The 26,840-nt window shown below is 37.7% G+C and overlaps 1 protein-coding gene across 1 annotated transcript in view; it reads right to left on the bottom strand.

Annotated features, from left to right (window-relative positions):
* Window positions 1-26,840, bottom strand: part of CNTN3 (contactin 3) — a 293,914-nt gene that overhangs the window by 35,097 nt on the left and 231,977 nt on the right. Inside the window, 1 exon segment of the mRNA XM_012802498.2 lies at window positions 24,031-24,206. Coding sequence (XP_012657952.2) covers window positions 24,031-24,206 — 176 coding nt within the window.

The following is a 26,840-nucleotide window of genomic DNA, read 5'->3' as shown; positions in this document are numbered from 1 at the left end:
TATAAACCAGATGGAAAGTAAGCTCTCCTATGGGAAGTCCAGCTTGTGGTCACTTTTGGACAGATAGTTAAGGCTGGAATGAGGCTTTAGGAGGGCATCTGAGATGAGGTTCATCTGCTATTTCTTGATTTCAGTGCTGGTCACTTGAGCTTCCTCATTTTTTGAAAATTCATTGGGCTTTTACCTTATGATATATAAATTTCTTGTTAGAATATATGGCTATCAAAATGCAATTATGATTGTGTTCAACTATACCTCTAAATGCTCAGCTTTCAATAGGATCATCCTCAGGAGCAGTCAAATAATGTGACTGGAATTCTAAACTCCAATTTCTTTCACAGGAATAAAACACATAGTAATTTCACTAAGAGTGTTATTATCATATTTTATGATTTCTGAGAAGATGGAAATGAGTACTCCTAGACATTAAAAAAGGGGAAAAAACATCTAAGAAGTCCAACATTTATGAAGCTAATAGCTGAAAGACAGGCATTATCACATGACAGCACAAATCAATGTAAAATTACAATGTTAATGCAAGCTCTAAGTGCACAGCGGAATCTATGCACTTTGAGTTTTCTTGTTGGCTGGTTTTTGAGCTATGATTTGTGATATCAGTAGAGGTCATTTAGGAATAAGATGGATAGAAAAAAAATGGACTACACATATGCATGTGTATAGGTCAAAGGTGGATGAGAACAGTCTATTTGAGTAACTTAAGGAGACAGTTGATCAGTGGGGTTGGCATGGGGCAAAAGCCATATACAGCCAATCCACAAACTGTTAATCTGTCCCCAGGAAATGAAAAGTTCCCTTTAGGCTCAGCACTCATAGCTCAGTGATTAGGGCACCAGCCACTACACCAGGGCTGGCGGGCTTAAACCCAGCCCAGGGCTTGCCAAAACAACAATGACAACTGCAACAAAAAAATAGGTGAGAGTTGTGGTGGGCACCTGTAGTCCCAGCTAGTTGTGAGGCTGAGGCCAGAGAATCACTTAAGCCCAAGAGTTTGAGGTTGCTGTGAGCCGTGACGCCACAGCACTCTACCGGGGGTAATATAGTGAGACTCTCTCTCAAAAAAAGAAAGAAAAGGAAGTTCATTTTAGCTGACTTCAAGTTCATATTTACATCTGAATAAAAGTAAAAGTTTCCTTTTTTTTTTTTGTATTTTTACAGTATCTATGCTTACCTAGAATTACTTTATTATTTGATTTTTTCATCTAATCATATAGTTTTCTCCTAGAACAAACAAATCATATTTTCACAGCAAGTTGCAGGTATTAACAGTAAATGGATTTATAAGCCAAATCATCTTTGGAAATAAAAGCTAAGGGAAAATCCAGTGAGCATGTGTCAAATGAAAGAGAAGAGGATCTTATTAACTTTTTCCTGGTATTTCCTTAGGTGATGACATTAATGGAATTTTTGATGTAATTTAAAAAGCACTCTGCACTAAAAGAAAAACACTACACGATGGGATAACCGATGCCAGGTAAAAATAAATAAGCAGACGGATCGTTACTAATTATAGGCAGGCTGAAAAGACATTGTGATTATCTACCAGATGCCAAAAATCAAGGTATAAAATAAGCTTTGGAACTCCGGGAACCTCATGAACATTGCAAATGTAGCATGAACTTTTAGTATAAAACATCATCAGCAAATCAAATTCCCTAATAAAAACTCTCAATGCGAAGATTGCTGCCAGACTGCTAAGACGAATAATTTTCCATTTTAAGAAAAAACATCATTTTGACAACGTTGGGAATCAAGGTTGAATAGACAGTCTCCCTCCTTTTTATCACGTTTTGCAGCCTGTTACCGCAGAGCTTCAGTATTAATCATTCATTCCCTCACTGGGTTGCCTTCCAAACCCTGACTCTGCATGGAAATCATGTGCAGGTGCCTTGCCCACTGTGGAGCTTGGAGGCTCCTTCTGGAACCTGACTGGTGTTTTCCTCTGTTAAGGTCCCAGAAGGAATTGGTGGTGACGTGACTGGCTGTGGCATTTATGATCAAGCAAATTAACACTTGCCCCCACAAATGCCAAATGGCTGTTTCAAGATCATCTTCCCTGTAAATGCCCTCGGCTCATCCAAGGAACAGAAAGAACTGGCAGCCGCTGAAACCCGAAAACAGGCACTAATGCTGTAAACAGTTCTAATTTTTCTGACTGATTAACAATTCCAACTGTCACTTGGTTGTCTGAACAGGTGCTATTTAAGACAGGTAAAATGCAATCTGTTAATACCAAAATTTGCTCAACTTTCCTGGATACTGATAGACTGGAATAATTGTTCCCTTACAGGATTCTGAGTCCCAGCATGCTCCATCATGAGTGTTTCAAGAGAGTGATACCTGAAAGATCACAGAAACTTGACTGAAGGCACTTCATGCATATTTTACGTAGTGTCGAGTGCCCCAGTTGCCTCAAAGGTGTTGACTTTTTTATTAAAAGCGATTTTTTTTTATTGTTGGGGATTCATTGAGGATAAAAAAAACCGGGTTACATTGATTGCATTTGTTAGGTAAAGTCCCTTTTATAATTATAAGAGGTGTTGACTTTTTTATGTCAATATCAAGTTCATATTAACAACTAGGGATTTTTTTTTTTTTCTGGGCAGTGTGGTGTGTTGGTGGAGTATCTCCCTGGGGCTGTCCCAGGGATCTCATCTCAGTGTTTGCCACATTGGGATATTTAGAATCACAGCTTCACAATTTTTTTTTGCCAAAGCCTAGTACCAAATGCTCTATTATTTAAATTCTTTTCAACTGATTAACTTTCTTCAACTTACATTAATATGGAAAATGTAAATGTATACTTTTACACTAAATGAAAATGGGCTCATCGAAATAATAGTTACCTACAAAATTCATGCAGTGAGTAGAAAATAATATAAATAGACATTGCCCAAAAGAATGTGAATGAACACTAGCTGGCCATTGTCAAAGTCTCTGAGTCTGCGACTTTGCTTTGTTAATTAAAAGGGAGACAATGGGTAGTGCCAACCCTGACATCATATTGATGTATTCTCCTTGATTTTACCTAAATGACATAAATAATATTAAAATAGAATGGCTGTCTCATTCTGGGTTATGTTATTTAATGCTGCCTGATAAGTACATGAGTCTGTTTGAAAAACACTGCGCTATTTGGTTAATTAATAAAACTATAATGTTATTTCTTTTTATATTTTATCATTAGGGGAATCTTTGAAAAAAATAGCAGAAATTCGTAGGCTATGTGTTAAAACAATTAAAAATCAAAATGGACTAGACAGAGGAGCCCCACCAGGTGATTTTCTAGTGAGCACTTAGGGTCAAAAATAATTAAACCTCCTGGGATTCCACATTCCTCATCTTTACTCCTATGGGAAGGAATAAAGAGCTTAAGATCACTGCTCAGATCTCCCCAAACTCTAAAATTGTGAAGTTAATAAATGAATGGATTAATCATAAAATGATGCTATATATTGCTGAAGTCAGAAGCTGACAACATCGCTACTGTAAGATTTTCATCTTGGGAGGTGGGCAAGAAAACTGGTATTTGTGAAACGGGTAACATGTATCAAGCACAAGGCTTAGCTCTCTGAATGAAATGCCTTGGTATGCTTGTCATAATTATAAAAGCAACAGTCAGTGAAATAATTCAATATGGTGATAAATTTCTATACATACATAGAGAAATTTACCTTTCATCCACTGGAATTTCTCTAGGATTACTCAGGATTGACATGACAATTCTTGTACCAAATGAAAGTATTTCAAGTCAAAAGAGCTTATCTTGAGAAATAATTTACCTTTGGATCAAATCTCTTATTGTTATTTTTTACCTTTATCCTATGTTGGAAGTATAAAGTTACACTAAGAGATCTGTCCCTTGTATAATTATATGACTGGCACTTTGGAGAAAAGACATCTATTAATATAAAGGAATAAAAAGCCATTGTTTACTGGAAATTTGATCACGTTGTGCCAAATATCTTATGTTCATTAATAGTTACAATTACTATAATGACATAAATAATTATCCCAAAATTTAGTAAATTAAAAAATGGTCATTCATGCCACTCAGGAATGTGTAAGTTGGGCAGGGATCAGTAAGGTCTCATCTCTATTACACATCTCATTAGCTAGGGTGGCTTGACAGTGGAATGGCAAGCTCATTTACTTGACATGCAGGCAGGTGTTGGCTATTGGCTCACCTAATGTGCATGACGCAATGGTACATTTCAAAACTATTAAGAAATGAGCATAATTCTGATGAATGTGTTATTTAGTTCAACATAAACATTTCACATAGTGTATTGGAAGCAGTACCCTGAACCCCATAAATGCATCAATGTACAAAGTTATGATTTAATAAAAAATAATTAATTATTTTTTTAAAATTTCAAAGGACCTATGGGCTGGAGACCTTGCCTGCTCTTGAGATGGACCTGTCCACAGACTGCTTGGGCTTCTTCATACTATGGTGACTGGGTTCTATGAGAAATCGTGCCAATGGTACAAGGTAGAAGGGCATGCATTTTTATGAGCTAGCTTTGGAAGTCATGTAGCATCACTCCTACAGTTCTTCATCAGTCTGGACAGCCACAGAAGTCTACAAAGTTTCAATAGGAGAGGTGCAGATTTCATGACTTGATGATGAGGAGCATCAGAATTATATGGTAAGAAGAGCCTATTGGATGAAGTGTGTTGTTGCAGATGTCTCTGGATAACAGCCCTCCAGATCCATTCTGCACTTGCCATGCTTAGGTGAGAAACTTTTATGGACCAAAGAAAGAGGCTCCCTTACCTTGCACTGATTTTTTGGATTTCTTTGATTGGAAGATCTAAAAGAGGGAGGGTAGTGAGTTTGGGATACTAATTCACCAAGATTCACCCTTGCAGGCTGTTTTGAGTTGACTATGCCAAGAAACTAAAATAAGACTTTTTCCAAAAGTGAGACCCTGGACTAGATAACCCTTCTGTTATGTCAATAGGCTGTGTACGGACCAGAGAGAGAATCGTCAAGGGCTCAGAGAGGATATGCTTATACCCGCTTACAGAAGAGCTGGTTCTAAAGAGATCACACTATTTTTATTACAATTCAAATATGCCAACCATTTTCCTGATAACTTAAAAAAATGTGGATTTTTCATCTCAAAGTCATATTGAGAAAGATAAAGAAGGAAAGAGTAAGTTTAATATCAAATGTGACTATCAATAGAATTTTTTTTCCAGCAGAGAGCCTGTTCTAAAATTTTAAAGTCAATATAAGAAAAAAGGTTTATAAAAATCAGAGTGTTTACTATAATAATTTAAAAATTGCAACCTACTAAAAATTCCTGAATCTCTAATCTCTGAATCTAAAATTTTAAGTCACCCAACATGAACCGTTTATTTATTTCCTTATTAATGTTCAGATCAGTTAAATGTTATAATTAAATATTATCCCCTTTGCAAAGTAGAATGATTTTCTTTCTGAAACTGGACCATGCCATCAAAGCCAGCATAAAAAATTACCAATTTAAAAATGGTCCAGTTACCCTGACTTCTGGTTTCCAATCAGCATGTAGGGAACTTAGAAGTCGCCATTCCTAATAATAAGTACAAAACTGAATAAACTGAAAAATCAACTTAGATCTGGCAGAGAAATGAGGCCATAGGGAGAACTGCTCTCACCAAATCATCTGGATACAGAGAATCACAACTTGGGTAAGAAGACTCCCCAGGAATCAGTGCTGGGGGCTCAGTGGGGGTTAAACTCTGAGGGTTAAACTTCAGGGACAGTCCCTCAGAGGGAGTGCCCACAGCTTTGTTAATTTTACCTCTAGGAGCTCTACTAGGTCCTCATACTGAATTCTGGGAAGAAAATTCCCTCATGCTTCTGGTAGGCGAAAGAAAAAGGTACTGTTTTGAAATAAGCCAGAACATTCTGCTCTTGAAATGGTCTGCTCTCATAAGAAGCTACTTAACTATAGCCTAACCTGCTAGGTTTTTTTTTTTTTTTGTATGATTTTTTATTAAATCATAACTGCATACATTTATGGGGTACAATGTGATGGTTTTATATACAATATGGAATGCTTAAATCAAACTGATTAACCTAACCATCACCTCACTTATTTTTTGTGGTAAGACATTTATAATTTACTGAGTTGTTTTGAAATATACCCTTGCATCGTGCACATTAGGTAAGATCCCACCAAATGCCCTCCCTCCACTTGTTCTCCCCTCTCTCCTCCCCTCTCTCCCCTTTCCTCTCTTCTCCCTCTTCTCCCCTCCTTCTTGTCGGACTATAGTTGTGTTTTATCATTTGCATAAATGTATAAGTGATTATATATTGGTTTCATAATAGTAGTATTGAGTACAATGGATACATTTTTCCCATTCTTGAAATATTTTACTAAGAAGAATATGTTCCAACTTCATCTGGGTTATCATAAAAGATGTAAAGTCTCCATCTTTTTATGGCTGAATTGTATTCCATGGTATACATATACCACTATTTCTTAACCCATTCATGGGCTGCTTCCACAACTTGGCAATTATGAATTGGGTTGCAATAAACATTCTGGTGCAAATGTCTTTGTTGGAGGATGGCAGCTAGAGGCAGCTTTTGCCAGAGGCTCCTGTCCAGAGGGAGAGATACTGGACAGAAGTGGACTCAGAGAAGCTGAAGGTGGGGAGCTGAGCTTAGAAAGGAGACAGACCAGTGCACGTCATCTCTGTTGAGGTAAGCTGCGACTCAAGGAAGAGGATCCAAGAAAACAAATTCCAGGGTCAAAGCCCATCACCAGGAGGACGAGAGACCCCTCCCCCAAGTGGGAGGCCCTGTTGTGGGCTCTCTGCCTGAGAGAGGGAAACAAAGGACCTCCTATTTTCCCCCATGGGAGAGACTGCTAAATACCGGTCCACCTGCTAGGTTTTTTTAAGAGCTTATTACAGTCATCCTCAAACTAGAGCCCGCAGGCCACATGTGGCCCGCTGAGGACATTTATCCGGCCTACTGGGTGTTTTTGCCGCCTGCTGCTGCCTGTCCTGCTTAGCAACCGACTTGTCCCGGGGCCGCAGTCAGGCCCTCCAATGGTCTGAGGGACAGGGAACTGGCCCCCTGTTTAAAAAGTTTGAGGACCCCTGGCTTAACCTATCTGATGAAAGGGAAATATCCAACTCCAGGCCCCTTCAGCCATCCTCTCCCACCTAAGGGTGAAAAAAATTGAGAAGTACTTGGAGAAAGTTCACAATGCAGGGGCACAGGCTTACCAGACGACTGAGATCTGCTACTGTCAGGACTTCAGAGAGAACTCTGTCCCGCCCCTACCCCTTTCCATTACATTACTAAAAGCCTTCTTACTGCAGTCTCTTTTACCCAATACACCCTATCTGCTGAAGAGACTAAGCAAGCATTAGTCTCTTATTTAACATCTGTATTAAGAGACTAAGCAAGCATCCAAACCAGAGTCAGACATGGCTAGATGCTGGAATTAGAAGACTAGAAATTTAAAAACCTATCACTAATATGCTAAGGAGTTTGGAAAAATAACGTGCAAGAAGAGAAGGATAATGTGAGCAGAGAGATGGACATCAAAAAGACATCAAAAAGAAACTTGAAAGAACAGGGTGGCACCTGTGGCTCAAAGGAGTAGGGCGCTGACCCCATATGCCAGAGGTGGTGGGTTCAATCCCAGCCCTGGCCAAAAATTGCAAAAAAAAAAAAAAAACCCAAAAAACAAAAAACGAACAACAACAAAAACAAAAAGAACAGAAACAGTGTTAATAGACAGGAAAATGCCTTTGATGGGTTTAATAAGACTAAGGATGACCAAGAAAAATAAATCTCTGAGTTCAAGGATGTGAAAAGAAAGTAGCAACTTACAAAATGAAAAGCAAATAGAAGAAAAGACTGAGGAAAAAAAAAACAACCCAGAACATCTGAGAACCACAGGACAACTACAGAAGTGTAATATACACATAATGGAAATTCCAGACAGAGAAGAAATAGGGATGTGAGCATAAGCAACCTGTGAAGTAATAGTGGCTGAGAGTTTTACTCTAACCAATATTTGCCCCTAATCGCAGATTCAGGAGGCATAGAGAACGTCAAACAGGATGCACGCCATGAAACAAATAAAAGAACACAAACAAACAACTTGGCATGTCACCTTGAAACGTCAGAAAATGAAATATAAAGAAAAAAAATCTTTTAAGAAGCTAGAAGAAAAAAGCACTTTATCCACTAGGGGCAAAGATAAGAATTACACCTGACTTCTGTTCAGAATCACCCAAGTGTGAGGAAGAGAACGAGTGAAGTGCTCTGATGCTCTGCTATTAGGTACAGCTATACTAGGAATTGTTATGTCCTCTTGGAGTACTGAACATCTGCAATACTCTTTGACCCTGAAACCATTCCTTGGTCTGAAGTCCTCTCTGTCTGAAATTAGTATAAAGATGCCTGTTTCCTTTGATTCATGCAGTCATGGAATGTCTTTCACTATCCCTTTACTTTTAATCTATAGGTGTCTTTATATATACTATGGGTCTTTGTAGATAACATACAGCTGGGTCTTATTTTTTGATATGGTATGAGTATCTCCGTCCTTTAATTGAAGCATTTAGATCACTGATCTTCACAGTCATAATTCATGTAACTGGGTCAATTACTACAGAAATGGATGAGAATGGTCAGGTGTGGTGGCTCACACTTGTAATCCTAGCACTCTGGGAGGCCAAGGTGGGTGGATTACTTGAGCTGAGGAGTTTGAAACCAGTGTGAGCAAAAGCAAGATCTCATCTCTACTAAAAAATAGAAAAAGTAGATGAGTGTGGGGGTGGGCAGCTGTAGTCCCAGCTACCTGGGAGACTGAGGCAAGATGATTGCTCAGGCTGAAGTGTTTGAGGTAGCTGTGAACCGCAATAGCACCATGGCACTCTAACCAGGGTGACAGAGAAAGACTCCATCTCAAAAAAGAAAAAGATGAAAAAAAAGAAAATCTATCAGAAATGAAAGGGAAACCCCCCCCAAACAACCTAGAATTCTGTATCTTGTGAAATTATCCTCCAAAAGTGAAGAAGAAATGACCTTCTCAGACAAACCATAATTGAGGCAATTTTTTGTCACTAGCCCTGCTTTTCAGAGAATGTTAAAAGAAGTTCTTCAGAGAGAAGGAAAATGATATAGGTCATAAAACTTGAATTTACATAAAGAAATAAAGAGCATCAGAGAATAAATAAGTACAGATAAAATAAGAATTTTTATTTTCCTCTTTAATTGAGCAGATAATATTTTATTCAAAATAATTGCAGAATATGTATTCAATTATGTATGCATATACATATATATATGAGTATGCATCTCTCTATATATAGAGTATGCATCTATATACATGTGTATGAGTATGCATCTATATACACATGTATATAGACACATAGTCTGTAATGGTCTGTATATGCTGATAGATGCTGATATACAAGTGAAATGAAAGACAACAATGATTCCATGGACAGAAGGGAGTAATTAGGAATATTACTAATTACTGTTATCATAAAGCATTTTGTACTACCTACAAAGTAGACCTGAAAGCAAGCTAGAAGTGCTTTGAAAATGAACTTGGATTAAATATAAATGTATATTGCAAACTCTAGGACAATATCTAATAAAAATTAAAAAAGAAGGATAACTGATAATATGTCTTTGTCCAAGCTGTGAAAATGGAACATCATAAAATCAGTAGCTTTCTCACAGTCATGGAGGCACATTTAGTGTGTGGTCAGTTTCTGCTTTCTTCTCTACAGACAGTGCCTACCCATCACGTCCTCAGATGGTGAAAAGGGCAAGAAGTCTCTCTTGGGCTTCTTTTATAGGAATATTAATCCTGTGCATGAGGGCTCTGACCCCATGACCTAACCATCTCCCAAAGTTCCCACCATCTAACATTATTACCTTGGGAGGTAGGATTTCAACATAAACATTTTGAGGGGGGGACAAACACTAAGACTATAGCAATATGCTAAGAAATGAAAGAAAATGGAATCATATAAAGTGCTCAAATTAAGGCAAGAAAAATGTGGAAGACAAAACAGGAGCAAAGAACAAGAGTAAAAAATAGAAAACAGTAAAAGCTGTGGTAGAAATTCACCCAACTATATCAGTTATAACTTTGAACACCATGGTTTAAACACTTCACTTTAAACACTTCACCTCTATCTCACTTTAAAGAGATAGAGCATATTAAAAAAAAGAACCAACTGTATGTTGCCCCCAAACCCACATTATAAATAAAGACACATATATATTAAAAGTAAAGGATTGGTGAAAGATATTCCATGACTGCACTAATCAAAAGAAAGCAGGCATCTTTATATTAATTTCAGACAGAGAAGACTTCTCTCCAAGGGAAGCGATCAGGGTTGAAGAGGAGCATGACATAATGATGGGGCAGTCGGTAGTCCAAGAAGACATAACAATCCTTAAACTGGATATGCCTAACAAAAGAGCATCAACTTATGTAGGGCAACAACAGATAGAACTCTATCAAAAATGGACAGATATCAAGGCACAGATTCAGTGAAGACAAAGTTCACTTCAACAGCACATCAATCAACTGCATATAACAAACATCTATAGACAATTTTATCCAACAATAAGAGGTTACACATTTTTCTCCAGCTCACAAGAAACTTTCACCAAGAAAAATCACATTAGGGCAGTAAAATACACATTAACTTTTTTTAAAGTATAGAAATTACACCACATTGGCTTAGACCACAACAGAATTAAAGTAAAAATCAAAAACAGAAAGACACCTGGCAAATCTTTAAATACTTGGAGAGTAAACTACTGCTAAATAACATATAGTTTAAAGAAGTCTCCAGGGAAATAAAGGAATATTTTGAACCAAATAAATGAAAACACAACTTATAAATATTTGTAGAATGTAGTTAAAGCTGTGCTCAGAGGGAAATTTATGGCAGTAAGTACATAGAGCAGAAAAGAATGAAAATCCAAAATCAGTAATCTAAACTTCCACTTTAGTAAATTAGAAAAAGAAGAGCAAATTAGATCCAACATACAGGAAATTAAGAAAAAGTACTAGAGGGTGGTGCCTAATGTCTCAGTGGGTAGGGTACCAGCCTCATATACTGAGGGTGGCGGGTTCAAACCAGGCTGGCCAAACTGCAACAACAAAAACAGCCAGGCCTTGTGGTGGATGCCTGTGGTCCCAGCTTCTAGGGACGCTGAGGCAAGAGAATTGCCTAAACCCAAGAGCTGGAGATTGTTGTGAGCTGTGACACCATGGCACACTACCGAGGGTGATAAAGTGAGACTCTGTCTCTAAAAAAAAAAAAAAAAAGAAAAAGTACTCTAGTAAAAATCAATAAAATTGAAAACAACAAATCAATAGAAAATCAAGAAAAGCTGGTTCTCTGAAAAGAAAAAAAATCAGTAGGCTCCTCAGCAGGCAAAGTACAAACAAAAGAGAGAAGACACAAGTTATAAACAACAGAAATTAAAGAGGGGACATTCCTACAGAGCCTATAAACATAAAAAGGATAATAAAAAAATTTTATGAACAACTCTATGTCCGTAAATTTGAGATTCAGATGAATAGGATCAATTCCTTGAAAGATATAATCTGCCAAAACTTACGCAAGAAGAAACTAATAGTCTGAATAGTCATATCTATCAAAGAAATTGAATCAATAATTAATTGATTCAGGTGAGTTCAACGGTGAAGTCTACCAAACACTTAAGGAAGAAATTATACAAATTCTCTACAATTGTCTTCTCTTCCAGAAGACAGAAGCAGAGAGAATAATTCCCAACTCATCCTACAAGGCCAGCATTAACTTAATACCAAAACTGGGCAAAGGTATTACAAGAAAAGCAAGCTACATACCAGTATCTCTTATGAATTTTGTTGCAAAATTACAAACAAAATATTAGCAAATCAAATTTAATAATGTATAAAAAGAATTATACATGATGATCAAGTGGGATTTATTCCAGGTTGAAAAGGCTAGTTCCACATTTGAAAATCAATTAATGTAATCGATTACATGAACAGGATAAAGAAGAAAAATCACATGATTTAATCAATAGAGGCAGAAAAAGGATTTGACAAAATCCAACATTTTGTGATAAAAAAAAAAAAAAAAACCCACAGCAAACAAGAAATAGAGGGGAACTTTCTTTATAAAGAACATCCACCAGAAAACCTGAAAGGTACATTTTACTTAAAGAGAAACCTGAAGATTTCCTGCTAATATCAGAAACATGAGAAGGATGCCTCTTTCACCATTGTTTTTCAACATCACACTGGAGGTCCTAGCTAATGTAATATGACAAGGAAAAGAAAGAAAGCATGGAGCTTAAGAAGGAAGTAATAAAACTATCTTTGTTAACAGATGATACAGTTATCTATGAAGAAAACTTGCAAGAATGGACAAAAAAGTTTCTGGAACTAATAAAGGATACAGGATACAAAATTAGTATGCAAAAACCAATCAATTGATCAAGTAGAATTTTAAATGAAAAAATACTTTGTCATTTACATGAGCACACTAACAAATCTAACAAAATATGAATGAGTCCTGTGCAGGAAAAATATCAGCCCTGATGAAAGAAATCAAAGACTAGCATAATAAATAGAAAGACCGTCTATGTCCATAAACAAAAAGACTCAACATTGTCAAGATGCCAGTTCTTCCCAAATGCACCTACAGATTCAACACAAGGCCCGTCAAAATCCCAGGAAGTTATTTTGTGGAAATTGATAAAGTGATCCTTAACTTCATATGGAAAGTAAAAGACCCAGCATAGCCAATTCAGTGTTTAGAGAAAAGAACAAAGTTGAAACGAGGACACCATCCAACTTCAAGATGTGCTATAAAGCTATGGTAATCGAGGCACTGTGTGTTGCTGTATTATTAAACAGGCAGACCAATGGAACTCAATACAGAGCCTAGAAATAGACAGGTATAAATATAGTCAAGTAACATTCCACAAAGGAGCAAAGTAACGCAGCACAACAAAGAAAGCCTTTTGAACAAATTTTGGAACAATAAGATAGGTACATGTCAGAAAACAAATCTAGACACGGACTTCACACCCTCACAAAATCCAACTCAGAATGGATTGTAGACTAAATGTTAAGCACAAAATCACAAAATTCCTAAAAATAATACTGTAGAAAATCTAGACGATCTTGGATATGGCTATGGCAATGACTTTTATACATAACACCAAAGGCATAATCCATGAGTTAAACTAATGACAGGCTGGATTTCTTTAAAATTAAGGACACTGTGAAGGACACTCTCAGGAGAATGAGAAGACAAGGCACAGACTAGGAGAAAAATGTGTAAAAGGCATAGCCAGTGAAGGGCTGCTATATAAAATATACACCCAAATCCTTTGAAAATGCCACAGAAATAATAAATAACTTAATCTAAAATGGGCAAAAGGCATGAACCAACACCTTACATAAGAATACATACAGATGCTAAGTAAGTATATGAACATATGTTCAACTTTACATGTCACTAGATAACTGCAAATTAAAACAACATTGACATAACCCTATACACACCTCTAAAAATCCTGGTACAGAGACTTTTTGGGGCAATGAAACTACTCTGAATACTACAATGCCACTGTGAACTCCAGTGTGAACTATGGACTTGGAGTAATAATGTGTAAATGTAGGTTCACAGATTGTAACAAATGTATCATCCTGGTATGGGGTATTGATAGTGGGGGGTGTGGGGGTGGGGGAGTAGCAGGGTGCTCTAATTCTAGCACCCTGGGAGGTCGAGGTGGGTGGACTGCTTGAGCTCAGTGGTTTGAGACCAGCCTGAGCAAGAGCAAGACCCTGTCTCTACTAAAAATAGAAAAAGCTAGCTGGGCACCATGGCAGGTTCTTATAGTCTCAGTTAGCAAGGAGGGTGAGGCAAGAGGATCTCTTGAGCCCATGAGTTTGAGGTTGCTGTGAGCTATGATGCCATGACACTCTACCCAGAGCATCAGAATGAGATGCTGTCTCAAAGAGAGAGAGAGAGAGAGAGAGAGAGAGAGAGAGAGAATGTATATGTGAGGAAATGGGGATACATTGGGATTTCCTGTTCTTTCTGTTCAATTTTGTTATGAACATTAAATGGCTGTAAAAAACAAAATCTTCTCATAAGACAACATACTGTTTCCATTTGTATGAAATGTCCAGAATATACAAATATTGAGAGACAAAACTAGATTAATGAAATTTCTTTTTCAACTACTGAAAATATTCTAAAATTGACTGATGTGATGGAAGCACAGCTCTGTGAATATACTAAAAGCCATTTTACTTTTATAATGAATGAGCTGTGTAGTATGTGAATTATACCTCAATTAAGGCATGAATAAGTCTAAGCTGGGTGGTGCCTGTGGCCCAGTGGGTAGGGTACTGGCCCCATATACTAAGGGTGGTGGGTTCAATCCTGGCCCTGGCCAAACTGCAACAAAAAATAGCTGGGCATTGTGGTGGGTGCCTATAGTCCCAGCTACTCGGGAGGCTGAGGCAAGAGAATCAATCACCTAAACCCAGGAGTTGGAGGTTGCTGTGAGCAGTGTGATGCCATAGCACTCTACTGAGAGCAATTGTGAGACTCTGTCTCTACAATAATAATAATAATCATAAGCCTAAGCCAACATGAGCAAAGATAGAGCTATGATCAGCAGATACCATTTCTTTCCTCACATGGTATAATTTGCTTGTTTACTGGATTACTGCATTATTGTATTATTGGATTTACCACTATTTTTTACTTCAGTCCTCTTTTGCAAGATGTACTTCTGTACCACAAATTCCATCTCCCTTTACCAAACTTAGCCAAACCAAAATTGTAAACTACAGCTATTTCCGCCAGTTGCCATTAGCCTCAGCCTCCAGAGATGAGATTTTTTAAATTTGCAATGTAAAATTACAGAGGCAAGTTTGGAGAATTATAAGCAATATGAATTAGCAAGAAGAAATTATAAGCAATATGAAATAAATTATTACTAACTCAGAACTTTCATAGGTTTAAAAAATATCACTATATAACCACATTTGGCTTTTTGTATGTTGATATACAAAACTGACAATTAAGTTCATGAACTTGCCACCATGTGCTTACTTTGGCAGCAATGTATAAGCAACTCATCAAGGTTTCATAACCTTGGCATATCAATCGATGTCTCCCCTGTGTTTGTATTGACATATGACAGTGTCTCATTGAGTTGCATTCATTATTGTTGCCTGTTTTTGTGGGCCATCATGAGAATGTCAGAGTTTGAATTAGAGAAACAAACATTAGTATGTTTCTAGTTAAACTTGGCAAGAATTGAAGTGAAATCAGGCACATACTAGTCCAAGTTCACGGGGACAGATAATGCCATGAAGAAAATGGCAGCATACAAATAGATTAAATGTTTTTTCTGGGGGAAGAAAAAGCATCATTGATGAAGAGAGGTCAGGGCAGCCAGTGATGAGCAGAAGGGAAGAAAATATTGCAAAAATTCATCTAAATGTGCATGGCTGACTAAATCTAAATCACTGGCTGATTGTGAGAAGCATAAACAGACCCAATAAATATTGATAAAGAAACAGTAAAATCTCAACTGAAATTCTTGGCCAACTCATGACTCTTGCATCACAACAATGCACCACCTCACACAGCACTGTCTGTGGAGAGTTTTTAGCAAATAAACAAATAACTGTATTGGAATATGCTCCCTACTCCATTGATCTGTCTGTTTTCTGGGCTGTTTTCTTTATCCAAAGATAAAGGAAAATTGAAAGGGAAACATTTTGAAGATATCTAGGACATGAAGTGTATGACAACTTTGATGGCCATTCCAGAAAAAAAGTCCCAAAATTGCTTTGAGGGGTGGACTAGGAGCTGGCATCAGTGCTTAACTTCCTAAAGGGAGTACTTTAAAGGTGACCAGAGTAATATTCAACAATGAAGTAAGTAGCAGTTTTTCTAAGATGATTTCACAAACTTAATTGTCAGACCTCATGTATGCAAACATATACATTAACATCTCTTTGGTGGGTAGCTTGTGTTTTTCAGTTGGTGAAAGACAGGGGTATGTCCAATAGTTGAATCGCACTATGTCCTGAGGTCAGTAACAAATAACCCATGACCCCTTGCCAGGAAAAAAGGGCAATTTTCAAGAATTGCCAAGAGATTTCATTTTATTGAAGTTTTGTGGGTAAACAACACGCAATTTGCAGCAAAATCTCCCTGAAATTTTCTTTAAATATCTGTATTTCTTCCAAAATTTCTCTCCCCAAATCATATCCACTCCAACATCCCACAATATTCTTCTGTAACCCTCTGCATACATTTGTTCTAAAATCTTTTCCAATCTCATGCTTGTATATTCCACATTCTTAGAAAAAGAATACTGATCTGTTTATGTGGTAATGAAAAATTTTATTTTATGAATGCTGTAATAGACAAAATTAACAAAAAAAAATGACATCACCTATTAGAAGATATTTCTAGTGAATCAAACAAAGACATAATGAATACTTTGAATGTCTGCAAATCTATAAAACAAATCTATAGAACAAAAGTCCTACATTCCAAAAGAAGAAATAAGCAAAGGCTCTGAATTGCATTTTGTAGAAAGTGAAGGCTATATTGTGAGATAGGAAATGACCAGTCTATATTCGAATTATGTGTGTAAGCAAAAGATTTCCTGGTGTGCCCCTAAAAGAACTCAACACACATGAAAGAGATGAGAAAAAATTTGATATATGCATATTACTCAGTATATACATGTACTGAAATATCACTGTATCCTACACATTTGTAATTATTACATATCAGTTAATAAAATAAATACTTAAATTAAAAATGGAAAATCTGATACGTGCAAATGTAAACTGGATTAGTGTTTTTTAGCCAAAAAAAGAAAAAAAAAAAGTCTTATCTAGCTGATGGTTGTCTTAAAGCATTTAAAGTCATTCTCTACTGCTAGATAAAAAAAAAATCACATTTTATATAATAATCCAGGAAAACTGGTTGTTTTGTGAATTTCTCTACCTATAAATAAAAAGGTAATTTTTTTTCTTGCTCTTTTCCGCAGAGGTATTCTTGTGTTTCGTAAAAATCAGTATTAGCCTTGAGTTTTCTTAATTTTGAGGAGACAGTTATAACTCTAAATCTTTCCTTAGTGCCAAATTACTGATAAGCCAATGAAGAGACTTTCAATCTCACTAATCTGAGAAATGAGAAGTTGGCGGTAACAAGATATTGCTTCTCAGCCATCTGATGCTCACTTTTGTGTGTTTGTTACTGGTACATTCTCTTAATGATCCTTTCAAGTCAGCTGATGCTTTGAATTTGGATGAGGTACAAAATGTATAAGACAGTCCAAGGGGGAGATGTCTAGAAGTCAGCACATCAGCAGAAGCTGTTTGGGGGACGAGCGCTTCTCTTCACTTGTCTTTCACACCATTCTGTATTGCAAAAGAACTGCTGTTCGCAAATGTTTAGTCCTCACGCTCAAATAAGTCTAGGTAATAAGTGAAGTCAAAGAGACCACTCGCATTATCACACACAAAGGATCAATTTCAGGGACATTCTTTTCCACCACCAAGAGCTGAAAAACCCAAGTCTCAAGCTCACCAGCAGCTGCGAGACCTTGGCTTGTGGGAATTGAATCACACTGATTTAGCCTGTTAAGTTAGTGGCAGGCTGGTTGTCGCTGCTAAAGTTCTTATTGCTTCCAGTGACTTTTATCTGCACATGTTCTAATTCATCACAGATGGAATTCCACAAAGTGTTTGTAAAGCTGTGTAGCCCAGTGTCAGACATTCATTGTTTTGAAAGTACCTGAACCACACTGGGCTTATCAAAACAAGTAGATTGAAACATCCTTGCCACACAGTGAACTCCTTGTGTGTTTACATTCAAAGGTTGATGTCTACGGTGCATCTATGTAACACATCTATGTACAAAAGTTAGCTTATTAGAGAAGTCAAAATCATCCTTCAAGGTCCCTAAGATCATACTTGAATTGTCAGGCTTTAAGTCTTTATTCATTATTTTCCAGAGAGAGTCTCACTTTGTCACCCTGGGTAGAGTGCTGTGTGGTATCACAGCTCACAGCAACCTCAAATTCTTGGGATCAAGAGATCTTCTTGCCTCAGACTCACAAGTAGCTGGGACTATAGGCAACACCTGGCTATTTCTTAGAGACAAGGTCTTGCTCTTGCTCAGCCTGGTTTTGAACTCGTGAGCTCAAGTAATCCATCTACTTTGGCCTCTCAGAGAGCTAGGATTACATCACCATCATCATCATCATCACCATCATCATTATTTGGAGACAGAGTCTCACTCAGTTACCCTGGGGTTGAGTGATGTGGAGTCATAGCTCACAACAACCTCAAACTCTTGGGCTCAAGCAATCTTCTTGCGTTAGCTTCCTGAATAGCTGGAGCTAAGTTTTTAGGTATTAGTCAACAATGTTCTTTCATTTCTCCTAACTGTTGGATGATTACCCTCCCTTTTCCTATCAATGGAAGCTAAGGTTTATTTAAATGTAAGGAAAGGAATATATACTGGGGTAAATAATGGAATCTCTTTTCTTTCTTTCTTTTTTTTTTTTACTAAGGACAGGGTAAATTCTGTCATATGGGTGGGCCTTTGTCTCTACCTATAATTGTGCATATAGGAAATACTGGGGTATCATGTAAGCATATACATTCTTACCTACACGCACACAATGATGTGTGAATATATCTAGAAAGAGGCAAAGAGAAAAAATAGTGTTAAAGAAGGAGATGTCCCGGTGGGAGAGAACATGGCAAACACAGTCATGTGCTACATGATGACTTTTGGTCAACGATAGAAAGTATAGCGTTGGTCCCCTAAGATTATAAAGGAGCTGAAAAGTTCTTATCACCTTCTGAGTATCCTTTGTAGTGTCGTAGCACAACGCATTACTGACATGTTTGGATCAGTGGTTCTCAACCTTCCTAATACCACAAATTTTTAATACAGTTCCTTAGGTTGTGGTGACCTCCAACTGTAAAATTAATTTCCTTGCTAGTAGCAACATGAGGAATTGTGTTAAAGGGTCGCGGCATTAGGAAGGTTGAGAACCACTGTTTCAGATGATGCTGGCGTAAAAAAACCTACTGTCTTGCCAGCTATATCAAAGTACAGCACATACAATTAAGTACAGTACAAAGTACTTGATAATGATGATATATGACTGTGCCAGTGGTTTACAGATTTGCTGCACTGTGTTTTTATCATCATTTTAGAATGTACTCTTTCTACTTAATAAAAAAAGTCACCTGTAAAGCAGCCCCTCTCAGGTCCCTCAGGACCTAACGCTGTTATCACAGGAAATGACAGACAATACCACACGTGTTACTGTCCCTTCTTGGGGCAAGACGTGGAGGTGGAAGACAGTGACACTGATGACCTTGACCCTGTGTACCCCCGGACTAACGTGTGTGTTTGTGTCTTAGTTTTTTAGCAAGGAAGTTTATAAAGTGAAAAAAAAATGAAAGATTAAAAAAACTTACAGAATAAAGACATGAAGAAAATATTTTTGTATAGCTATACAAGGTTTTTAGGTAAGTGTTACTGTATGAGGCAAAAGTTAAAACAATTACAAAGTGTATAAATTAAAAATTTATAGTAACCTAAGTTTACTTTATTATTGAAGAAAGAATATCTTTTTTATAAATTCACTGTCAGCCCAAGATTACAAGGTTTATAAAGTGTACCCTAGGGCACAGTAATGTCGCAGGCCTTCACGCTCCCAGTGACTCCTTCACTGACTCACGCAGAACAACTTCCAGTTCTGGCAGTTCCAGCAACAGGAAGTGCCCTATACAGGTGTACTATTTTCAACATTTTATACCATATTTTTATGGTATTTTCTCTATGTTTAGGTCTGTTTGGATGTACACATACGTACCATTGGGTTACAAATACCCACAGTATGTGGTACAATCACATGGCGGATGTCTGGGTTTGTAGTCTGGAAGCCACACACCAGTGGTTTTCAACCTTTTTTATCCCACGGCACACTTAAATGACGTTGATCAAAAAAAAAAAATAAAAAACTGAAAGAAAGAATATGCTGCACTGTGCTTTGAACATCTTTTTAAAATAATTTAATTAATGACCTTTAAAATTTTTCTGCAGCACACCTGTGCCATGTCACAGTGGTTGAAAATGACTGGCACAGACTATGCCACACAGCTTAGGTGTGTGGTAGACCCCACCATGTTGCTTGTGTAAGGACATTCTATGATGTGCTGGTGAACGAGACATCACTTAATGGTGTATTTGTTAGAATGCATCCCTGCTATCCAATGACACATGACTGTACCCAAAGCTGTTGTGAAAGAGATCAGAAAATTAGAAAAGAGTTATGTAATTTAGCCACACCACTGACACTACCCAGTACGCGGTAACACCCAGAACTCTTGTGTGTCTGAACACTAATCCTCCACTTCTCTAATCACACTACCCTAGGCCTATAACTGAGCTTTTCCTGGCAAACAGGGGACTTCAGAGGAAGTCTCGCCTGCTGATTTAATTATGTGACTTTGATTTGTCCTGTGGGCACAGACAGACTGCAGCACATCTCGGGACTCCTCCTCTCCTTTGTGAGGTGATTTATTTTAGCCATTTTGTCTAATAAGCTTCTCTGAATGTATAATTCCAACTGTGTGAAACCTGTGTGTGGTGTCACTGTGGTCTTTTGACATGATGTTTAAAGTCTATGTAATAGTATAGATAGCATCTAAATTACTAAAGCTTTGGGGATTTACAGAATTCTTGCAAAGGGAGCGTGTTTTTCAAAAACAAATGAATGAGCAAGACTACCACGCACAGTTCCTTCCAATAAGTGGTCCAATCAGTTCAAAGCTATGAGTTGGATTTTGCATAATCTGAATGACCCCTCCCCTCTTTTACAAACTGGCTCTTCCTTTCTAGTTTTCTAGGCAACTTTCCCCCTTTCCAGCCTCCTCACTCACAGTTGGCTGCTTTTGAAAACAGTAGATACACCTATGAACCCACTGGGGGAAAAAAACTCAAGCAGACGATGGGAATTAATGTGTATGCTGCAATGAATACACAATCGGGGGATAAGAGTCGTTACGTGATTCCCTTCTCATGCAACAGAAAACCCAATTTACTTAATTGCCTGTGCTTAAGGGTAATGTCGTCTTGTATGGCTTACCATTTTATACTGATGGGAGAATATTAAGTTACTAATGGCACAAGTCAATAAAAAATTCATAGGCCATGAACCAGCATGTTAGAGAAAGAACAGAATTGGCAAGTGATAGCATTAATTTATGAAATTTCACATTTCAGATACCCGACTCTTGTACAGAGATGACTTTCTGCTTTCACTAGAACCTAACAGGGCTGTGTAAATCAGGAGAGTTAAACTGTATTATAAACTCCAATGTTCTTAACTGTCAGTTCTTAACAAAAGCAGCAATCAGCCTCAGTCTTAGTGCTTCTTGTGACTGTCTGACAGAATGTTACAATCAAACTACTTTGGATTTTCAGTCTTACACTACACATCTATTTAGCATTAGCTAGACAGAGGACATTGTATTAGATAAACTATTACCAAGACCTTACAACCCAAATGATAAATCAATCACAAACATAATTATCTACATTACAGGGCAAAGGTACCCAGTGTTTCCATTTGAGTTCTTTATCTAAGAATTAACATTAGGAAAGAGCTGTATTGAAGATGCTTTTCCCATATTGGATAATGGGTTTTAAGCTGGCTGCCCAAGAAGGGGGAACTATAAGAGCCGCTGGGTATGGAGTAGGGAACTGGCTAACAATAATGGCATATGCCTTATCTTGTTTTGTTTTGCTTTTGTTTTTTTGTAAGACAGAGTCCCACTCTGTAGCCCAGGCTACCGTGCACTGGTGTTAGCCTAGCTCACAATAACCTCAAACTCCTGGGTTCAAATGATCCTCCTGCCTCAGCCTCCTGAGTAGCTAGGAGTGCAGGTGCCTGCCACAATGCCCAGCCGATTTTTCTATTTTTAGTAGAGGTGAGGTCCCACTCTTGTTCAGACCGGTTTTGAACTCCTGAGCTCAAGGGATCCTCTTCCCTCAGCCTCCCAGAGTGCTAGGATTATAGGCTCATGTGAGCCACCATGCTGGCCCCTTTTCCCATTTTGACAGAAATCAGTGGCAATTTTCTAAAAAAAAAAAAAAAAAAAAGAGCAAAAATAAATGTTAACAGGTTAGAGTAAATGGTAAAGTTCTAAAAAGCCTTAAGTCAGCTAGAACAAAAAGTAGTACTTCTAAAGGAATAAAATGGATGACAGAAAATCAAAACAGTAATGAAATTATACTTAATTGTGGCTAGGAATCAAAATATCTCAATTTTCTTTTTTCTTTACAAATTTTTCTTTCTTTCTTTCTTTTTTTTTCCTATTAGTTTCCTAAGGCTGCTGTGACAAAGTATCATGAACTGAGTGGCTCAAAACAACAGAAATGTATCCTCTCCTAGCTCTGAAGACTGGAAGTCTGAAGTCAAAGTGTTGGCAGGTCTATGCTCCCTCCAAAGTCTCCAGAGGAAGAGCCTTCTTTGCCTCTTCTGGTCACTGGTAGCCCCAGGCATTCCTTGACACGTGGCGGCATCACTCCGATCTCTATCTCTGTGGTCACACGGCCATCCCTCCTCTGTCTCTGTGCTTCACGTGGTGCCCTTCTCTCTGTGTGTCCGTGCCCAAACTGCCTTCTTTTAGAGGGACTGCAATTACGATTAGGGGCCACCCTATTCCAGAATAGGACTTCTTAATTTAACTAATTGCTTCTGTAATAGCCAATTTCCAAACGGAGTCACATTCTGAGGTATTGGGCATTATGACTTGAACATATCTTTTGGTAGGACACAAATTCAACTCATAGCACCATCCTTTTGAGTTGTCTATGATCCTGAGACATTATTATGCCAATGAATACATATATTTAATAGAAAATCTTTGTCAAATGAACACATTTGTGGTGACCATCACATGGTTTTCTGATTTAGTGATGCCTGCATGTTAAGTCCATAAGGATAAAGCCAGACTTGACTATCAACCAATGACACTTTGACCAAACAGAATGAAGCTGGCATGGAGTCAATCCAAACAAACATGAAAGGGAGGCCAGTTTCACAGTTACAGGATTCCCAAACATGATTCCAGGCCTCTGTTAGTCTGGGTGGCTCACCAGCATGGAGCCACTTCTTAACCACTCTCCTGCAAGGATCAATTTTTCCTTAACATTTGTAATTGTTCCTCATGTGGAACCATCACAAAAGAAGATATCAGTGGATGGAACATTATAAAGCATTTGTGTTGTGGGGACAAATGGATCTGGGCTTGAAGTTCCACCATTAAGTAGCTGAGTGACTATGGGCAAGTTAATATGTTTTTCAAAGGCTTGGTTCGTGTAACTGTAAAATGAAGAGTCTCTTCAATTGGAGTGAAGCACCTGGTGTCATGTTAAAAAATAAACAGCTGTATAAAAAAGCTCACCTTTCCATGAAATACTAATAACAAAATTGTCACAAAGGATAGCATTTAATATAAATACATAGTACAGCAGAACCTCTGTGAATTGACCACTCAAGGGATTGTAACAAACTGGTCAACAGAGAAGGGTCAACATAAGGAACTAGGCCTACTGTACAGATATGTACACATGGCGCATGTCCAGTCTGTCAAAATGAGGTCAAATTGAGGAGGTGGTCAATGGAGGGAGGTGGCCAACTATAGAGGTTCTACTGCACATCATTTGCCAAATTTAATTAAAATTAGGGGTTGAAATAAATGTGATCACTTTCTGGTCATTACAAAAATAAAATTAGATCAGAACAGAATTGAGAACGACTGTCAACCAGAATCACTTATGTAACAAACATTTCTAGAGCATCGTGTGTATATCAGATGTTTATAGGCAACATGTCAGAGCCGCATCTAATATAAAAAGTAAGATGAAAGTGTTACAACTTACCCCACCAACTTTCTCAAAGTGAGACCCTTCCTTCTTAAAATCTGCGAGGGCCCCATTGAAATACCAGGTAAACATGATGTCTAACAGTGGGTCGTGTTGCACCTGGCAGGGCAAAATCACACTTTCGCCAACAGAAACATCCATGTTCGATGGAGCCAAAGTTATTTTCGTTGGTTCTATTGGGGAAATAATTTTTAAGTAAAACTTTAGCATTTTTATTGTAAAGAAAGCAATTTTCACAGGCAGACTATTCACCTAACTCACAGTGTATCTGTTTATAGACACATATATATTTCTGTACATATATCTGTATAATTATAAGCCTTCAAGATTAAAATAGACATTTGGAGGCAGGGCTATCATATATTTCACCAGATCTACAAATTCTTGTTAAAGAAATTAGAAGATTTGAATTTATAGGGTATGTAAGTTTAAAAATTAAAGTCATCTATAAGTACGAGCTATAATACTGCTAACAAAGTCAATTTTGGCTTTGGTTTTATTGTTTTCTGACATATAGGAGGTCGAAATCTAAGCTACTGTGTTTTTATCAACTCTGACTAGAAAATGCATTATCATCAAAATGTAAATAGACTCAGACATTTAAACATTAGCATGAATTTGAAAGAGTATATGAAAGATGCTTAAGGTACAATGAGAGGGGTACTATGTTAAAATGTTAATTATTGCCCCTTTTTCCCAATGAAAATATCTGTATACGTATTTCTTTCTCCCTGATACGGCCATCTCCCTCCCGTTTCCTGTGAATTAAACTCCTCTTGACCCCACCTTCTCTGCTACTGCCATTGCTGAGCACCACACTGGAGCAGAAGTCTGTAAGAGCCATTTATATGTGTTGTCTATGATTGTGCCACTAAATTCCCTCTCTAACTTAGTCTAGTTAGGCTTTTCCTTCCAATCCACCTGTCTTCATCAAGGTCCCCAATAATCTCCCTGCCGCATTATCCAGTGGCAAATTCTTGGTCTCCTATTACTCGACCTCTCAACTGTAGCTGCTCCACTCTGTCTTCCTGATATACTTCTTTCCCATGGTTGCTGGGGAACCACGCTCTCTTAGTGTCTCCTACCTGTGTTGTTCATCTCTTTTCTGTCTCCCTTGATGATCCCTCTTCTTTTCCTAAATCTCTTTATGTTGGAATGTCTCAAGCTCAGTCCTTTAAATTTTGTCTTCACTCACTCTCTTGGAGACTTCAGCTAGTCTTTTGGCTTTAAGGACCCATTTATATGTTAACAACTCCCAACTGCATATCTTTATCCTCAATCTCTCTCCCCAAATCCAGATTCATGTATTCAATTACCTACTCAGCATCTCCACTTGGGTGTGTTCCCCACTGCTGCCTTTAGGGCACACAAAGGGATTAAATTCTGAACACTTTTGAGTTCAGGTATAGCCAAGTGCTTTGGTCAAGAAAACCTAAGTAGGAGTTACGGGTGGCATTGACAAGCAGAAGTCTGAATGAATTAATAGTTAATTTAAGTGTGTTCTTTCCCCTTCATAGTGATGAACATGACAGATGACAGAGACCTCAGAATGCTTTATGTCTGGATATGGACAACATAGCTGCCCACTCTAGACTTGCTGAATGAGCAAAAATTAAACCTATGTTGTTTAATCCATGGAAATCTTGGTAAATCCATGATCTTCTTTAAGGAGACAGAGCCTAATAAATATCTCACAGTCAACAAGCCCCAAACTGAACTCCTGGTCTTCCCTCTCCCCAAAGCCATCCAAGCCCCAGCCCTTCCCATCTCCACTGTTTTGACTGCCATTCTTCCTGACCTTCAGCGACCACTCTGCAGTCATCCTTGCATCCTTTCCTCCTCTCAGCCCTCTTATTCAACTTTTCAGCAACTCTTGTTGCATCTCCAAGTAGATAACATGCAATTTCTGACCCTTCCCATCAACTTCTGGGCTACCACCCTCACTGGGTCACCTCCTGCCTAGTTCACAGCACTGGTCTCCTGAGACCTCTCCTGTGTCTACCCTTGATTCTCACAGCCTCTTCTCAACAGAGCAGTGGACTAATCCTTTTTACAATTTGTATTTCATTTCATGTCATTCCTCTGCTTCAAATATTGCATCAGTTCCTAATTTTCAATCTAACCAAAAGCCAAAGTCCTAAAAAAGGTCTACAAAGAGTCTGCATAATTATCCCCAAGGAATCTGTTGGTTGACCCTGAAAACATTGTTTAAATCTCTTCTTCTCAGTGAAGTCTATTCTGATCATTCTGTTTCTAATGATCTAATTTACCTCTCCCCATATATTCCTTTTTGCTTTCTCAATTGTTAGTATTTTTCTTTTTAATAACTGACTTATTTCTTAATCCTGTTGGTTATTTTCTTTCTGCCTCTAGTAGAACGTAACATTCATGAGGGCAGTTTCTTTGTCAATGGGCTCACTGATACAGCCCCAGCATTTGGCACATGGTAGGTGCTCACAGATTTTTGTGAATTAGTAAATGAACAAAATACATCCTGAACTTTAAGCAATTATTGACATCGTGTCATTTCCTGGACTTGAACATCTCTAGAAAAGAATAATTATAATGCAAAAGAAAAAGTATACACCAAAGATTTGACATAATATAATTTTATTTTGGAATAAAATTAAAAAAAATCAACATATGCTATTTGCAGCTCTTATTATTCCTTATCTCAGAACAGTAACTAATGCATTCCCTGCATGCTCTGTGCTGTGCTAAAGAAATATCAAGAATTGTTGCCTTGACTTTCACCTATTAAAAACAATGTAAGTAAAAACTCAAGTTCTTTTTTCAAAGTGTACTGA

The sequence above is a fragment of the Otolemur garnettii genome, unplaced genomic scaffold, assembly GCF_000181295.1.
Source record: "Otolemur garnettii isolate 467f Iridium unplaced genomic scaffold, OtoGar3 scaffold00015, whole genome shotgun sequence".
Classification (NCBI taxonomy): Eukaryota; Metazoa; Chordata; class Mammalia; order Primates; family Galagidae; genus Otolemur; species Otolemur garnettii.
This window is presented reverse-complemented; position numbering and strand designations above follow the sequence as displayed.